This window comes from Rissa tridactyla, chromosome 8, assembly GCF_028500815.1.
Source record: "Rissa tridactyla isolate bRisTri1 chromosome 8, bRisTri1.patW.cur.20221130, whole genome shotgun sequence".
Taxonomy (NCBI): domain Eukaryota; kingdom Metazoa; phylum Chordata; class Aves; order Charadriiformes; family Laridae; genus Rissa; species Rissa tridactyla.
Genome location: NC_071473.1, coordinates 36,289,732 through 36,306,571, shown reverse-complemented (window position 1 = coordinate 36,306,571; position 16,840 = coordinate 36,289,732). Strand labels below are relative to the sequence as shown.

General features: G+C 37.8%; 1 protein-coding gene across 3 annotated transcripts in view; it reads right to left on the bottom strand.

Moving 5' to 3' along the window:
• ARHGAP29 (Rho GTPase activating protein 29) overlaps positions 1-16,840 on the bottom strand; it is a 54,547-nt gene that overhangs the window by 36,911 nt on the left and 796 nt on the right. For all 3 annotated transcript variants that reach the window (XM_054212455.1, XM_054212454.1, XM_054212453.1), the window contains exon 2: positions 13,859-14,204. In XM_054212455.1, coding sequence (XP_054068430.1) covers positions 13,859-14,120 — 262 coding nt within the window. In that variant the 5' untranslated portion in view covers positions 14,121-14,204. The remainder of the gene's footprint in view (positions 1-13,858; positions 14,205-16,840) is intronic.

Here is a 16,840-nt window from a genome sequence, read left to right as displayed (position 1 = left end):
TGACCTTTTGAAATAAAAGGTAAAAGTGCAGGCTTGCAATTTTTGCAGAAAAATTGTTCTTGGATAAGATGCAAAACTATTGCCCCTTAGTCCATCCTTCCAGCTAAGATTTTTAGTATGATTAGCTTTTGTAGTGTACCACAAATACCCAACCAGCCCTTTCAGATTTGTCATCTGCTATCAGGGTCTGGCCAAAATGGGTCAGTCTTTGCATTTAGATTCGACCATTAACCATGTTGACTGGCCTCTGTGATGTTACCTTAAGCTGTGATAGTTTTTGTTTGTTTGTTTTTAAACTGGGCTAACATTCCTACCCTGTTTTAATTATGGGCCAGTTCTGTACTTCTGAAAAGTCAAAGCTTACGCAAGAAGTTCTTCTTGCCCATTGTAAATAGGACAAACCAAGTATAGATTCATTTTCAGAAATTACAGGAAAGTTGTAAAAATCAAGATGTCTTAAAAAAATCTTTTCAAAAAGTCAAGAAAATAGATACTGCACATGCAAAATACATCAGAATAATAAAAATCTTATAATTCTGCCTACACTAAAAGCAGTTAAATATTTTCGTTACATTGGTTTCCTAACTGACATCAGCAGAACAGTTGTTATTTCACATTTAAATTCACAGATGAACTCCTCATTTGTGTATGTGGGGATGTCTTTTGGAAAAAAACGTACCACAATGCAGCTTTTCATTAATCTATTTTAATATGCTGTACGCCACATTCCTTCAACTTTTGTATTCTAGTAGCCTTGAGATTCCAGTCAACTAACCTAGATGTGTTCAGCCATGCAGTTTAATCTTTAGAATACATTAATCTTTTATTACCCAAAATTTAAAGACCAGAAACCAGTAATGAACATTGCTGGAGTTTCCTTATTTACCTGTTTCTTACAAATGAGAGTGAACACACTACATGGCCATTTTAGCCACGGTCCGTATCATTTCCCTAAGTCTTCCAGGAGTTTAAGAATAAAACTAGGTGAGGATAATGCTTCAGCACTTTCCAAACACATTTTAAGTCAGAATTTTAAATAGACAAGTGGGTGCAAGACAACATTCTTTATGATGAATACGTATGCAATAAACCAGATCAGTCACATTTCACCAGTCATATCCACCAGGACTGGCAACTATACTTTTAGTAGTATGCTACTTACTTCATATTCAATGGCATTTCACTAAAACTTAAAGTAGTCCCTGAACTGAACAGTAGCCAATTGAAGACACTGTTAGAACGAGAAAACTTTTATGCTTTAAGGAACTATGTTCCTTGCGTATTGGTTCAAGTTCTGAAAACATAAGTAGTAATACTCACTCAAGTTTCACAGCACAAATTTCTGAAAACAGAACAAGTTGGAATAGGAAAGACTATCCCCAGAAAGTTGACCTTACCATATCAAACTGGCACACAGAAGAAGTCGTGTGAATGTTTTTCTTTATTTATTCAAAAGAAAATAAATTTAACCTTTGCTAACCTACATCAACAGATTATCAAAAAATACTTAACCTTTAACTCTTTTTACTTTTAGTCTAAAAATACTGTTTGTTCTACATGGCTGCTCCTTCCACTTTTAGCCTAAGTCACTGATTGAGCGAAGAACCTATTTCTGCCAGCCCACCTAGTTTTCAAAAGACCACACAAAACCCGGATTATGAGATTATATGGTGTTAAACAAGAGATGCATTACTTTGTGCATTTCATTTGAAGGATCTTTTAAACACCGTTATGGACTGCTATAGGATGTGATAGTATTCCATTTCTGTTTTGTTGATTAAAAGAAAAAAACTTATGCAAAACCAACTTAGATTTTAAGTGGGACTCAAATCACTACAGTAGCAACCAGTACCATTAGCCATTTAGAAAACTGGTGAACATAAAGGATTCATTATTTGAAGTTCCATCATTGAAGTCCTGCTGAAACAACTATCCAGGAGAGTAACACCTGACTATATAACTTGCACAGGTGACACAACAAGCGATGAGCTATTTGAACACTCAAGAGGAAATACTTTCAAAATCTTCACACTTCCTAGATTGAGGAACAGTCAATTTCCTCTGCAATATAACATTTTGGTATCAGGTATTTCACACCAAAACATCTTTGACAATTTCGTATGGAGAGAAAACACTACAACACTGTCACCACAGCAGTAACTGATGTCACACTGGCACTTGCACGCCCAAGAAGACAACAGTAATCCACTGCACAGCTCCCCGTGCATTTTTAATTGAGTAGTATTTCTTCACAAATACCTTGCATTAGAAAGGCGAAAAAGACGAACCACAGAATCTGTTTGCTTTGCACTTCTGGATTTACAAGCTGTTTCCCCCTTGTACTACTGAAGTTGTCATTCCAGCTAGTCAATGCTGAACTAAAAAAACAACTTAAGGATGTGCAGGAAAGTAAAAGCTACAGAATGTGAAAGTTATAATAGAAACAGGCATAACTTTGTTAACTACGTATTTGACTAGTAGACCCATGCATTTGATGCATGCATGTATGTATGTATGCAGCATAACAAGCTTCTCTCATTACTAAGAATCTGATTTATTTATAAGCTCCAGACCTATTGCTTTCTTTTCAAATTAAGTTCTCAGCCACCTTTTCTAAAAATCTCATGTCTAGCCATCAGCCAAAGCCAGATGCAGCTAGAAACAGCTCTCCATCCTTGCTGAATTTGTTTACTTGTTCTTAACACAAGGGCTTAAACACGAATGCCAGAGAGCATTTTATGTGACCACTCTGCAATCTTAATCCTACTGTTAGTTTCCCCTTCTTCACCACTGGCATAAGCTATTTATCAGGGTCACTTTCTCAAGGCCCTTCACAAACTGTCTTCACTCAACTATCACAATTCATGTATGCTACTAAGCTTTCAGATAAACAATTTGCACCTTATCAAGTGAAGCACAAAATATACAGAAGCATCCCTCCAAAAAGCTGCCTCCTTCAACTGCTCTTTTGCTGGCAGTGGTTAACCTCCTTGTGCGCTGAGACCACAGCCCATTTTGTTGACCAGTACAGTTCTGTTTCTCTGCACCTCCACTTTAGTGATTCCAGTAAAAATTTTTTTCCACTTGTCAGCATTGAAGACCTTCTGCACAGACTTTTTAGTTACATAGTTGCGGTAGCATCTAGAACAAAGTACGCTAAATACAATCAATGAATGAAAAAAAAAAATTCCCAGAAAAACAACCTAACCAAAAAAACAAAAAATAACTTCAGCATCCTACTAAAGAATCCATTCATATCACTATCAACACTACAACAGCAGTAGGAACTTGTGAACATTGAGTAGTCTTTAAGCTAATGCTTCAGAAATTCCCTATCCATAACTATTTCAGCAACGTCTGATGTTAACAAGTAAAGCTAAGAAAATGCTGTAGTCCAAAAGTAGAACAATCAAGATGTTAAATTCGTTCACAACACAGAGCCCTGGAAGAATTTGTATACAATGCTCAGAGAAGAGCACCCTTTGGAAATTATGAGCTACAAAACTGAAATTTTGCCCCAAAATTCTGAAGATGTTGAAACCTCTTGTTGAAAAGGCATGGGGTGATAGAGAAGACACACTTGTGCTTTACCACAGTCATTCTATGTCTCACAGATAAGTAGTACTAACAGAACTTTTAATAATGTAATGAACGGCTGCAGCACTCAACTGTGGGCCCTGAACCCAAGTCAAACACAGCACAGAGAATCAACACATTTGAAAAAGGGAACATGCTGTATTACTACAATAGCTTTTTGGAACTACGTAAGTCATCAGACTTTGAACCTTAAGCTTTATTATTTCTCCCATACATTCTCTAATACATATTTACATCAGAAAATAAAAAACTCTGTATGTTATTTCACATACAGACATGCAAGGAGTCCTAGCATTCATTTGCTGATCATCATTCTAGACCAAAGCAACCAGAGCCATTTTAAATGCTGCTTCACAAGAAAAAGGACTATATGAGTGCCCTAATCCCACAAATAAGAGTACTGTAATTTCCTTTTAAAAGCTTTTAACAGCTCCTTGCCTTAGATATATTTTTATTGCCTTTTGCAATTTAAACAATAATGAGGCTTTCATTGCCACTTCAGATTTAAGCAGTAACTGGACTTGCTCAAATATGTGAAGCAGTTTAGTCATGACACAGAACACAACTCTGAAGAGGTAAATTTGATAAACCATCCTTCATCTTGTTTACAGAGTCTGCAAAATAAAGATAAACAAAATTGGCAAATAAGAATTCCTACATATTTTTAAGTTAGCCCAAGAAAGTACCTTCAAACAGTAAGCAAGGAAAAATGGTAAAAAGGAAAAATCCTTTGTTCAGCTAAATCAGTCTCTATAAAAAAAAAAAAAATTCCTTGAGTCCTACGTTTTTCAGTTACACTGTTCTGTAATGGATGTCATTAAGATGAAAGTTGAATCCAAACATAACTATTTCCTACAGCCTTACATGAGTCACTTCAGTCTTCTATGAAAAGGGGCATGCTAAAGAGACAAAGGAATAAAAGAGTAAAATCCCTACTTTCCTTAAAAAAAGGGCAACAGCTACTTATGAAGATCAAGGTCCAGGCTCTGCATCAAATCTCCTACCCTGCCATGCAGTTCTAACTCCAACCCATTAATGAGACATTAGATCTAACGTAACCAAACCACTGCAGCTGCCAGATTAGATGAACGCTTGCTTGGAATTAAGAAACAAGTCAGCTTCAGTTTTGTGACTTAGCTACACAAATAGAACAAAAACTCCCAAACTGGTGGAAAAGGAATGATTTAGTCCATGAAAGCTGCATGAAGTCAAGATCATTAAAGTAACAGACAATCACAACTCATAACTCTATGCTGTTAGGCATACAAGAGTTACATGTATTGATGTTCTTGTTTTATGTTGCAACTTTGATAAATTGATGCGTCAGAGAAAAGAGAAAACGGAATATTTTTGTGGATACACTGTAATACATTTTAACAAGAGTAGGAAGCTAATTCAGGGCAAGGGCGGGGGGGGGGTTCTTTTGGTATTAAACACAAAAGCTCCTACCCGTACACCGGATTTGCTGTTAAGAACACAAGACTTCACACTGGATATGGATCAAATCTTATCTCTCAGGTGCTGGGGCTGAGTTCTTTAAGAGACACAAGTTTTTGTGTCACAAGTGTTCCCCTGTTTCTTAAGCCACAAAGTATATTAGAAGAATTTTTGTTGTTGAAAGGCTTAACTTTACATTTACATTCAAAAAGGAAAATCTGACTAGTCATCCTCATCCTCACTACTCACCTTTCATCTTTCTAATCTTGTCATTTCGGTTTCATTAGTCTAGTTGCTGTGATGGAAAGGGAAGGTAATTCTAATTAACAAAACAGCTAAGGCTCTAAGTGTTTTGAGATTCTTTTGTATGTCAGAAATGCAAAAAGGAGGAAGAATGGAGTTTTGCCTTGTAGTACATTTTTTTGCACTTCAAGAGCAACATAAAAACAGAAAATGCCTGCGCTCTCTTATAAATAGTTCAGAGTTTTCCTAAAGACACATATGCTAATTATTTAAGTCAACAAAAATATCCGGACTGCACATAAAGGTTGATTTAACATTTTAAACACTGACAGGCCTTCAAGACACACACACACCCCTCCTGACTGCTGATCTTAGACACTATAGCAACAAGTGAACATTTGTTCTGAAGGAATGCAGAGTATGCAACTGGGGGAGGGGTAGTACTATCAGCCACAAACTTATCTGCTGGTCTACTAAGTTATTATTTAACTTCAGTCTTCCCTGAAACTGAAGAAACAGCATTTACCATCCAATGTTAGCAACCTGCATTTAACTGGCAGCTTACACTTTGACTACAAATAACACGGTTTTGCTTGAACTGAGCTTCAAAAGGAGGTTGGGTTTTTTCCTCTGCTTGTTCAGAGTACTGGAAACAGCAGAATTGTTCCATAACTACAGATTAATTAAGCAGTGCTCTAATATTGCAAAACTGCAAAGCAAAAGAAAATGCAGGAGAAATGCCCAGCTCCTCTGGCTCTGGTCACAGCGTCTGAAAGTCCGAGACTCCTTAACAAAAGCCTGCAAGATGGCAGACTCATAGAAAACAGCTTGGGCAAAACAGGTCATGGAATGATCTGGAGTGAAAGGGCAAGAAAGGTGGAAAGTTCTCTCTCCCTGCTTAAGTGTAACACTCCTGGGGAAAAGCACGGTCCATAGCTATACACGTCTCCCACAAACTTTAACTGTAAACTACTTTTTGTTGGATTGTTGTAGGCTTGCCTTCATTCAAGTTTCACTAGTTCTTTCATGAACAGAGTTCTCTCGGGTGCATCATACTTATGCTTCCTTTGCAGAACTTCTCAGGTTTGAGGAATCTAGCACTGGACAGGAGCAGGGCTCACAACCAGGGATCTCAGTGCTTTCTGTTCATGAGAGAGACCAGGAAGAAAGGACAGAGTGAAAACAACGGAATCATGGGCAAATGACCAGGAGGTCTATGGCTTGCTGTGGTCCCACAGCTCTACTAAGAGAAGCAGTTTACAGGCCTGCTTATATTTTTTCCTCCGAGTTTTGCCATAAAAAACATCAGAAGCTGTTAAAAAAATCACTACTATTGGCTTTGAGTTCTTAGCAATAATTTTACTTGTTAAAAAAAAAAATTAAGGAAGTATTTACTTTGTTCCTATCCTTGTTTACATCCTTTACATCTCTTAGCTTGAAGGAGTATTTTAGATTTGTCAAAGAACAGTTTAAATTTCAGATTGACAGAACTAATATTTAGAAGTGACTACTACTTGGAGATATGTGGAAGGGTGTACTATGGAATTTCCAGGTCAGAAAGACCAGAAGCACATAGGTCTTTGCACATAAGAAGCAGGTTTTAGGAAGGCAAGTTTAAAAGACTACTGTCAAATTCAAATATGCCAAAATCTCAGAGCTAAGGCGGCATCTACAAGGGGCATTTTCTGCTTGCTGTTCTCCCTCACCAGCTTTCATACACCCCTGTCAAAATTAGCATTCAATAGAGGAGATGAAAGAGTTGGTACAGGGTTTAGCAGCGTATGCTGTAATGCCAGAGCAGAGTTCCTCACCAACTCTGCCTAGACCCTGACAGTCTTGTTCATTTTAACCTCTGGCCACTGGTTCCTTTGCCAGCCACCTTCTCCCTCTTTTGCTAGTACTCAGTATAACCGTACAGCCAGTCAGTTCATGGAACTGATCTGGCTGAAAACTAGTTCCTTTCTTCCTAGGACTAGTTTTCAGACTGATCTGCCCCCAGAACTGGCTTGCTATGCAGTCACCAGAGACCTACTGCCAGTGCCAGGAAGAAGTGAGATCACAGCAGCTCACACTTAAGTTTCTTCTCTTAGCTGCTGTAGAAATACACTATTAGCATGGATTGAAACAGAACCCTAAACATAACAATAACGTTCTTTACAATAAGACAACAATTTTAGACACATCTTTTACATTTTCAACAGCTACAGAACTGTACCATCAATTCAGCTGTTGATGGGGAAGCAAAACCTGCAATTTCTGCAGGAGCGCCTTCAGAAGTTACTCTTTCCATCCGCCTCACACCTGCCCCGGCCTGGTTTAGTCCTGACTTCCCAGCTACTGAGGCTCACAAGGTCAATTCTGGCAACTCTGCTATGGGAACAATAAAATCCAAAGCAGCAAATTGTCAGAGTTCACCTCTTAACACCTTACTTGGTTCAGCAAGAGGATGAACAATGTATTACAGGATGATACATTTAAAACATGCAGTTAGTTCCATGTGGACCAAGTTTGAGTAGAGCTACAAAGTACGAAAAAGGTTGTATTTTAATAATAAGTTACAGAATTATTCTTCAGATATTACAAGTATGTAACCCTTCAGTGGATCCTAGAAGCGACTAACATTAAAATTCCACTTCAGACTATTTGTCAACATCCTCAAATGTTGTGATTTCTGTAATGGGATTTACTATCTACTAGGCAGTTTGTTTTCTCCCCCTTTTTTTTTGCGCTGCATGGAATAAGAAAAACAATGTATTACACTTTACATGAATTCCTCTGCCTTTTCCCAAGGATTCTTGAAGGTCATTTAATCAATTCACAAGCAGATTGTTTACGCATTTGATAATCACTATGTTCTCACGGTCCCTGAAAGTTAGCTGCCCTTACAGCATTTCACTTTCCCTTCTCTCATAAAGGTCTTATTTAGGACGCAAAATACTATCAAGCAGAAAAACAGCACCATCTTCCATAAAAATTTTAAAGAAATCAGTCCAACTTCCCTCAGAACAAAAAAGACCCCAAACATTAGTTCCAGAGACTGCCACAAACAAAGGTAAACACTTTATCAGATCCTTGTTTAGAGCAGTTTGCCCACCTACCAAGCATTCATACTATCAGGCGTCATTAGGTAAATACATCCAGTTTAAGGTGTATCAAAGACGGCACCTTTCACTGAGAAACATCAAAATAAGAATAAAGACCAACCAGCAAAATTACACCTGGTATTATAAATTATCATAATTTCAATCTGTAATCTTCACTGCAATAGCTAATGAACTTCATATTTCCCTAGCAAAACAGGGCAAAATGACTTTCAAAAATACTGCCTCAGAAAAAGGAGATTAATGGTTTACGCTATAAGAAAATAAAGAAATAAAAATCAAATGCTAAAAATACCACAGTGCCTTAATTATACTAAAAATATGGACAGTACTAAAAAAGTACACATTATCAAGCCTGGTAGGGCTGAAGAGAAATCATTCATTTTTGACCCTCGGGCACTATATTCAGTAGACAGTTTCTGGCTTTTAGTGTAGCGTGCAATTAATAGCAATCTCCGTGGTGCTAAAACAAGGTTTTAAAGTCACTAGAGATTACAAGTTCCTTACTTTGAGGAAACTATTTAACTTGACACACCTTTAAAACTGTCCCACTGGGCTGAATATCTTATCCTTCAAAAATAAGGACCTGATAGGTTTCAAGTTAGGTAGCATTCCTGATCCTTTTGAAAGTATTGGTGCTAACATAAAAAGGATGCAGACATTCCTGACTAGGTCATCCAGCTTCACCAGTATTTTTACCTCCGCTTCAGTTCAAAAATAAATAAATAAAATCTTATCATACACTAAGAAACCAGACAGCAAAATCTGATCCTCAAAGAGAAATCTGTGATGAAAGTAAGAGCTTTATCTTGCTATTCTGTTTTCTAAGATATCTGGGAAAAAAAGGTACATTAGCATTTTAGAATAAACTACAATTTACATTAGTTGAAGATAGGATGAACTTGAGGAAGAAAGTTTTTGCTCATAAAAAGGATGCAGAATTACCCACATGAAGCACACAATATCACACTTTGAAGATGACTTCAAAGTTTGCGATAAAGCAAGCAGTAACTCCAAAATATTTTCTGAAGTACAGTCAAGGTTATATATTAAAGTATAATTACTCCTGCACTTTTAAACCACATGCAAATTTTACCCTTACAGCTATTCATAATGAAACGCAGTGTTTCCCACAGTCCCAAGGGCAGACCTTACAGTATGAAGCATGCATTACACTAAAAAAAAATAAATAGCAGATGTCACAAAACTCATAGCTAACTATCTTCAGACTAGGGAAACAGGAATGTTTCCCCCGTCTCTGATGTGATACAAGTAAAAGCTACTATTTACTGTTTAAAAGTGAAACACTTATTAAAATATCTTCTAATTAGGAACGCAGACTGTCCTAAACATTCTTTTGTGTGGTCCTTTTAAACATGAGTAAAAGAATCTTATTTGAGTAAAGACCACACAGTGGCATCATTTGCTCAAAGCAACAGTGGACTTTATTATATACAGTAACAGCACAGAGTGTAGCGTCACCAATCTCATACATAAATACCTATTCTTAAATAGATTCTCAACTTCACATATCTATGCAATAAGCAATAGTAATTTTGAACCAATAAATTCTCTAATGTAATTTTTTAAGAGGTAGGTCCTGCATGTTTTGTCCCAAAAAGCAGCTTACATGCTTTCTATACAGCTTCTATGAGCTACAGGCATCCTTACATTTTGAAAAGACTGGACAGTACATAGCAATTACCCCACATCTTCTATTCTCCAAAATAACATATTATGCATGTAGAAGTCACCCAGCCTCAAAATTCAACAGCACTTACTTGCAGACACATTAAACCCATGCTTTGGAACAAGAATTAACCTCTTCAAGTTACAGGATTTACCTTAAGTATACCTCACACATTTCAAATTCTTAAGCATTTTCAATACTGTGGTCAGGCTCTTAAGCCCTCAGCAGGTTTCTGTGGGAGGTAAACAACTTCTCAGTTCCTAAACCATTCTCTACCGTGGAAGGTTACTTCTCTTCTGGAGTGCCACCACTTCCGAAGATCACAGATATCTCCAGCCTTTAGATTGTTCTTCACTGTACGTCCTGCCTTTTCAAAGACAGGTGTAAGCTGAAGGCAACAATTAGGTTCTCACACTCCCAACCAATAGCTGAAAAGTTACTACCAGAACTCAAAACAGAAAGAGAAAACTCACCACCTTTCAAGCCATTATGTCTTAACAGTTTGTACTTAGGATGTACATTAAAACTGAAAGAACTACTAAACCAGGGGTACCTCAAAAACATGGAATGCCATCAATAAAACAAAAATAAACATTCTTACAAGTAGCACAGATTGCAGGTAATGACCTGAGTCTTCTAGGTATTAATTCAACACATACTTTCAACTTTGGCCTTCCAGGCAGGGATTTCTGAGGAACTGTTCTTATTTCCTTCTTATCAGAAAGGAGATTGACTTATTTTGAACCTCCTCAATATATTTCAGTTATCTCTGACCTCATAAAGTACAAATGCTACAAATGAAGACGTTTCAGTTCAAACACAAAGACATGATGACAACATAACTATCCTTACTAATATCAGCCATATGACACAATCTTCCTCATCTGGAAATTTAACTGAAGACTTGACCAACAGACTGATGCACTGTTTGAGCAGTTCAACCGCCACAGGTTCAGCCTGTCATCAAGTAGAATCAAATAAATTTCTTGTGAAACAGCACTGGATTCATTGACCTAGGTTCAAAAAATGCCCAGACATCTTCTTTAATGAAGACATTCATGAAGTATCTTGATCCTTTGCCTCAAGTGGGATCGCTAATAACAGATTGTTACATCCAGTGAGTACAATGCCTAGATTCAAGAGGGAATTTAAAAAAAGACAGCAAGAACTGAAGTGTATGGAACACATGGTATTTCACTCAACACAAGAGGCAACTGCAACTCCCTTATGTCCAAACAGCTGACAATCTTTTCAACTCTACAGTTGAAAAAACTATATATTCAGAGGGGTTTTTGTCTGTGGGTTTGGGGATTTTTTTGGAGGGGTGGGGTGGAAGTGTTTTGTTTTTTATGTGAAGTATCATTAAGAAACAAGTTTCCTACATGTTGCCAGCAAGGAGATTCCAAGTTTTTTAGACTTCAGTTTATACAACAAACATTGTTGGGTGAGAGTCTGAAAATAATCAAAGTAAGTTACAATGCTGGGTTTACCTTTGTTGAAAAGTAATATCCAAAATTTATTCAGCATTATGACAATAAGACTACTGTAAGAAATTACATTATATTAGTATAAGTAATGCCAAGAGAAATACCCTTGAAATCTACAGAAAATATGAGTTATATAACACCCTCCCCTTAAAAAGATCTCAATTTATTCTTCATGTTATATATCGACTTGCATTGGTACTGTACAAAACACATTACAAGTCTATAATCCAAAGGCACTTATGATCTAGTTCAGACACGAATACATGTTATAATCCAAAATAGCTTAGATTTTTCATCCAAGATAGTATCACTACATCAGGAGAATGTTAAGTGAACCATGGGTGAATAACTGCTAGGCTCTTCCAAGGCAGCTCAGATAACACAAGCAGGGAATAAAACCAGTCAGTATGAAAATTCAAGGCATGCACCCACTGAAATCAGTGATGTCTACTGATGCAGACCCCAGCAGTGGAACGGCCAGCACTGACGAACAGGGCCACACATGGCCAAGAGCAAAGTTACCGGGCATAGAAAGGACTTTTTAGACAAATCTGCCAAAGTGGTGATACTACAACAAACAGTAGATGTAGAAGTTACCTTAGGGAATAGTGGTTAGAGGCTGAAAGACCTACAGCAGATCTAGGAATGCTTACCAGGCAAATACAATGCCCATTGATGGAACCCTATTGCACCACTTACCTATGCCACTTCTGAACTGCTCAAAGATGCATGCAGCATATACACATCAAAATAATCTTTTTTTTTTTTCTGTAGCTAGTAGCAGAATTTATTTTTAGTTCTTATTTCATAAACTTTAGAGTAAAGTTTTACTATTCAACAAAATCTACATCAAGTCAGTAAATTAATGCTGTCCAAAAAGGAAGAAATTAATTTTCTGTCCCTGCAACTGATTCCACCTTGGAATAATTCATGTAATTCATTTCAGGGTGGTGGTAAGCTGCAAGCATTATGAGCCAGAATTTTATGTGTAAGAAGTCTGTTCAATCACCTTAGTAAGTTTTTGTTAATTTTTGGACAGACAACTGTAAACATTTCCAAAGATAAATAAGATGGAGAAATGCAATCCAAATTATGTAGCTTCCGGTACGTTGTCTTCAGCCAGCAGTAAGCAAGCCCAGTATTACAGAGCTCACTACATTATGAGATTTTGGGGACAGAGGTCAAAAAGAACACTCCTAACCATGGAAAAGAAACATCTTTCCTTTATAAATTAACAATCCTTTAAATGGACAACACTGTTTCACAAATTAATTCCACAAAGTAATATAAAACAAGATGACAGCTCCTGTCTTCCATGTTAGTTTTTTTGGATCTTCTGAACCCAAAATTTTAAACTGTATGTTAACTAACAACTGCTGCATGGCAACTGGAACACTTCAGTATTTTGGCTGCCCTTTCCTACAGGATGCCCATTTCAGTGTCAGTAGGCACCAGACACCCCACCTCACAAATAACTCCACTCATCCTGCATGCTCAGCAGAAACACTGTTGACATGAATTGATCACTAGTATCAAATTATTTCTCTGTTAAGATTTGTTCACACCTTTTGGCAGAGCTATTTCAGCCATGTGCAAACTCACTTGAAACAGAGGGTGACTGCAAATACTCAACGCTCAGGACAACTTATACAAAACTGCTCCGCACGTCATTTTCAGCTATTAACATGATAACATTTCTGTAGAAGGTAGATAAAAGCTTTCCTGCTGATGACCAAAAATGGACTAATACCATTTCCCTAAAGGAACAGGAACGCATAATAATTCTCATTCCTTGTAAGTAAGAAACTTTGCAGTTTCCACCTGCTGGCAGAAGATGGTAAATACTTATCTTGTAGAGGAAAAAAGTGCAGACAGTTACATTCTACCTTAAAACTCAAGCTACTAGCGTATAAGACTCAAAAACCAAACGAGTCTAGAAAACTGAATCATCACCAAAATAATAACAGAATTATCTGGAATTACAAAAAACATTCAGGTGGTTAAAAAACTAATCAGTTGATGGTCTTGCTAACTTTTAGCATCAGCCTAGACAGCCTGCTAAAAGCCTCTTTTCCCTTGTTATGATTATGAAACAGATTGCACAGTATTCTGATGAGGAAATACATAACCCAAACTAACAACCACCATTTCCCGTAATCATCGTGCTGGGGGAAGGGAGGATAAAGGGGGAAGGTAAATGGCAAGGGGGAATAACCACAGTAAAGACTAGGTAAAAACATATGAATGGAGTTGTGAGAGTTTCAGAAAATCTAAGAATCAAGAATAAAGAACAACTGACACACCTTCGGAGAGAATGGCTTCCTTCAAATACAGTAGCACATCCGCAAACTTTCTGACATCATTCACCAGTTGCATGATATATTCTGGATCCACAACAGGATTATCATAGCAGTCAGAGTTGGAGCTAATGCTGCTCAAAGAGCTGCTCTTGGTGCTGCGCCCCATTCCCCAATTTCCTGAATTAGAGATGGTGAAGAAGTTGGAGGTAGACAGTCGGGCTAATCCCAAACCACGCTTGTTACTTCCACCGTTCTGTCGCAACATCCCAGCAGCCGCTGTGCTTATAGAGCTCTCGTGGTTAACACTCAGTGTCGCTTAACGTCCATTTGACAAGCCAAAGATGAAATCCTTAAAAATTAGGGGGGGGGGGGGGAGAAGGTGGAGGAGAAGGAAGAATGCTGATTAGTATAGAAATATATGTGAAGTAATACTTTCGTACTGACAAGATCCAAAACTTCTTTCAAGATGATACTGCTTTACATGACAATGCTTAACTGAAGTATTATCACGGAATCACGGAATCTTCAGAGTTGGAAGGGACCTCTAGAGATCATCTAGTCCAACTCCCCTGCTAGAGCAGGATTGCCTAAACCACATCCCTCAGGGCTGCATCCAGGCGGGTCTTGAAAATCTCCAGAGAAGGGGACTCCACAACCTCCCTGGGCAGCCTGTTCCAGTGCTCTGTCACCCTCACTGTAAAGAAGTTTTTCCGTGTATTTGAACGGAACTTCCTATGTTCTAGCTTGTGCCCATTGCCCCTTGTCCTGTCACTGGGAACCATTGAAAAGAGCCTGGCTCCGTCCTCCTTAAACCCACCCTTTAGGTACTTGTAAACATTAATCAGGTCCCCCCTCAACCTTCTCTTCTCCAGGCTAAAGAGTCCCAGCTCTTTCAGCCTTTCCTCATAAGGGAGGTGCTCCAGTCCCATAATCATCTTGGTTGCCCTACGCTGGACTCGCTCCAGGCTGGACCCTCATAAAGGGTTTTGACTGTCTGAAGTTATTTTCATTTGTACAGATACACGGTGTTGCACAAAAACCAACGGTATGCAGTAATTATTTCAAAAGTTACTTATGATGCATGATTATTTCATGAGAAAAGTTTCTTCCCTGAATATTTGTTCTGGAAATCTTAAGAATCAACCCTGAGACCTGGCTTTACCATAAAACGTTACTGCAACTAAATAAAACTGCAAAAGCACTTGAGTTGATATAGACCATAAGCAACATCCCCGGTTGCATCAACCACCAAGCTGTATTCAGCATCCTGTCTTTTAAGGTAATAGACAGCCTTGATCTGATAGGCACAGTCTTTGTGTAGAGTGTGCTGAGCAAGAAACCGTGGCCTATCACAGTTTGTCTCAGAAAGGAAAACATCCTGAAAGAAGTTATGTAGGCTTTTCAGCCTGCTATCTTTTAATATGAAAGGCAATCAAAGGGAAGACATAGAATAGTGAAGAGATTTAAAAACGTTTTAGTATCAAAATTTATCTGCAAGTCTCAGTGCAGTCATCTTGAAAGGTGTTGCTCTGCTTTATTACATTAAAAGTTCCACCATAAAAATGCACAACTTATATTGGTATAACTAAGGAACTACCTGCATTCCTCTCATTTATGAAAAACTGAATGCTACTGCAAATTTCCCCATGTCAGGTTAAGCGATTCATTTCAAAGCAGCAAACTCCAGGTGGCAGAGTCAGGTATGGTTCCAGCAGTTTGCACAATGCCTGCTATTATTCTCTCAACATGAGGAGAAAATCTCAATGTTTACACTATATGATAAAAACTACAGAAAAAACCTCACAAATTTGAACACGACAGCTAAAAAGTTAACGTGGATTGCAGACATATCTGTAGCAAAGCCTCAAATTCAACAATTTTTTAGCTAAAAATAAGTTATTATGATCTAAAAATGCAGGTTGAAACAGGTTATCCTACATATGTTTGTATTGGGTTAGACCAACTAAAGAAGTAGCACCTTTAACATTTTGAACACTCCCACTATGTATTTCAACAGGCGTTATTCTAATGCCCTTCAATTATTTTTCCATTATTTCTACTTTATTTCTCTTTGCAATTTAAAAATATCAGAGGAAACGTGGTCAAAGCAGTTGTTTTTGTAATTAATCTGGCAGGCCTTCCAGGGAGTGTGCGCTGGGTGGGGGGGGGAGGGGGAAGAAAACTTCAAAATTTAGCACAAATTAACTGCTCTAATTTCTGTTTACTGTTTAAAGTCAGTACCTATAAGAGTACACATAAGACCATACAAATAATGCAGATAGTTAAGCAATTCCAAACACCTCAAGTAGATTGAAGTAAGGTTTACATTAAACATAATGTTTAAGCAAGTTTCTTCTGTTCCCACAAGTAATTCTCATGGCTACAAAGCTGCTTTGCAATTCCGCCTTCCAATTACAGAAAAAAAGCCACATAACCTTCTCTCCTTTTAACAAGTGTGATATCTATTTATATCAAGACAGAGATTTTCATATTATTTAAAAGACATGCTTCTTTTAAGTCTGGCCAGCTTCAGAATCAACTTTAGAGTAGCATGATCTGTTAGACCTGTTCCTGTAGCAAGTCCATGCTTTTAAAGCTGTATTTTAGAGATATGTTGCATTTTTTTTATTCAAACAAGCAACAAGTAGTATAATGATGCCACCACTTTGAAAATTATAGAAGTGATGACAAGGCGTTTCTGAACGGGAAAAACGTCAAGAAACTTTTGCTGTAAAGTAGCAGCAGAACCAAAACTGAACAGTTTAGTACAACAGCCACCTTCTCCTCGTAAATATTAGCCCTTACGTCTGCTCCTCCTGCGTTACAAGGCAGATGGGGAAAAGTTTCCCTCACAGAACACATGCCTTTCATTACTGAGAAGTGTTTCATATTTCTTCAGGAGGCTCTGGCTTTGAAAATGAAAAGCGTCCACCAGCTTTTTTCTATAAACACCTCCAGACTGCTCTGGTTAAGAGCGAGCCATTG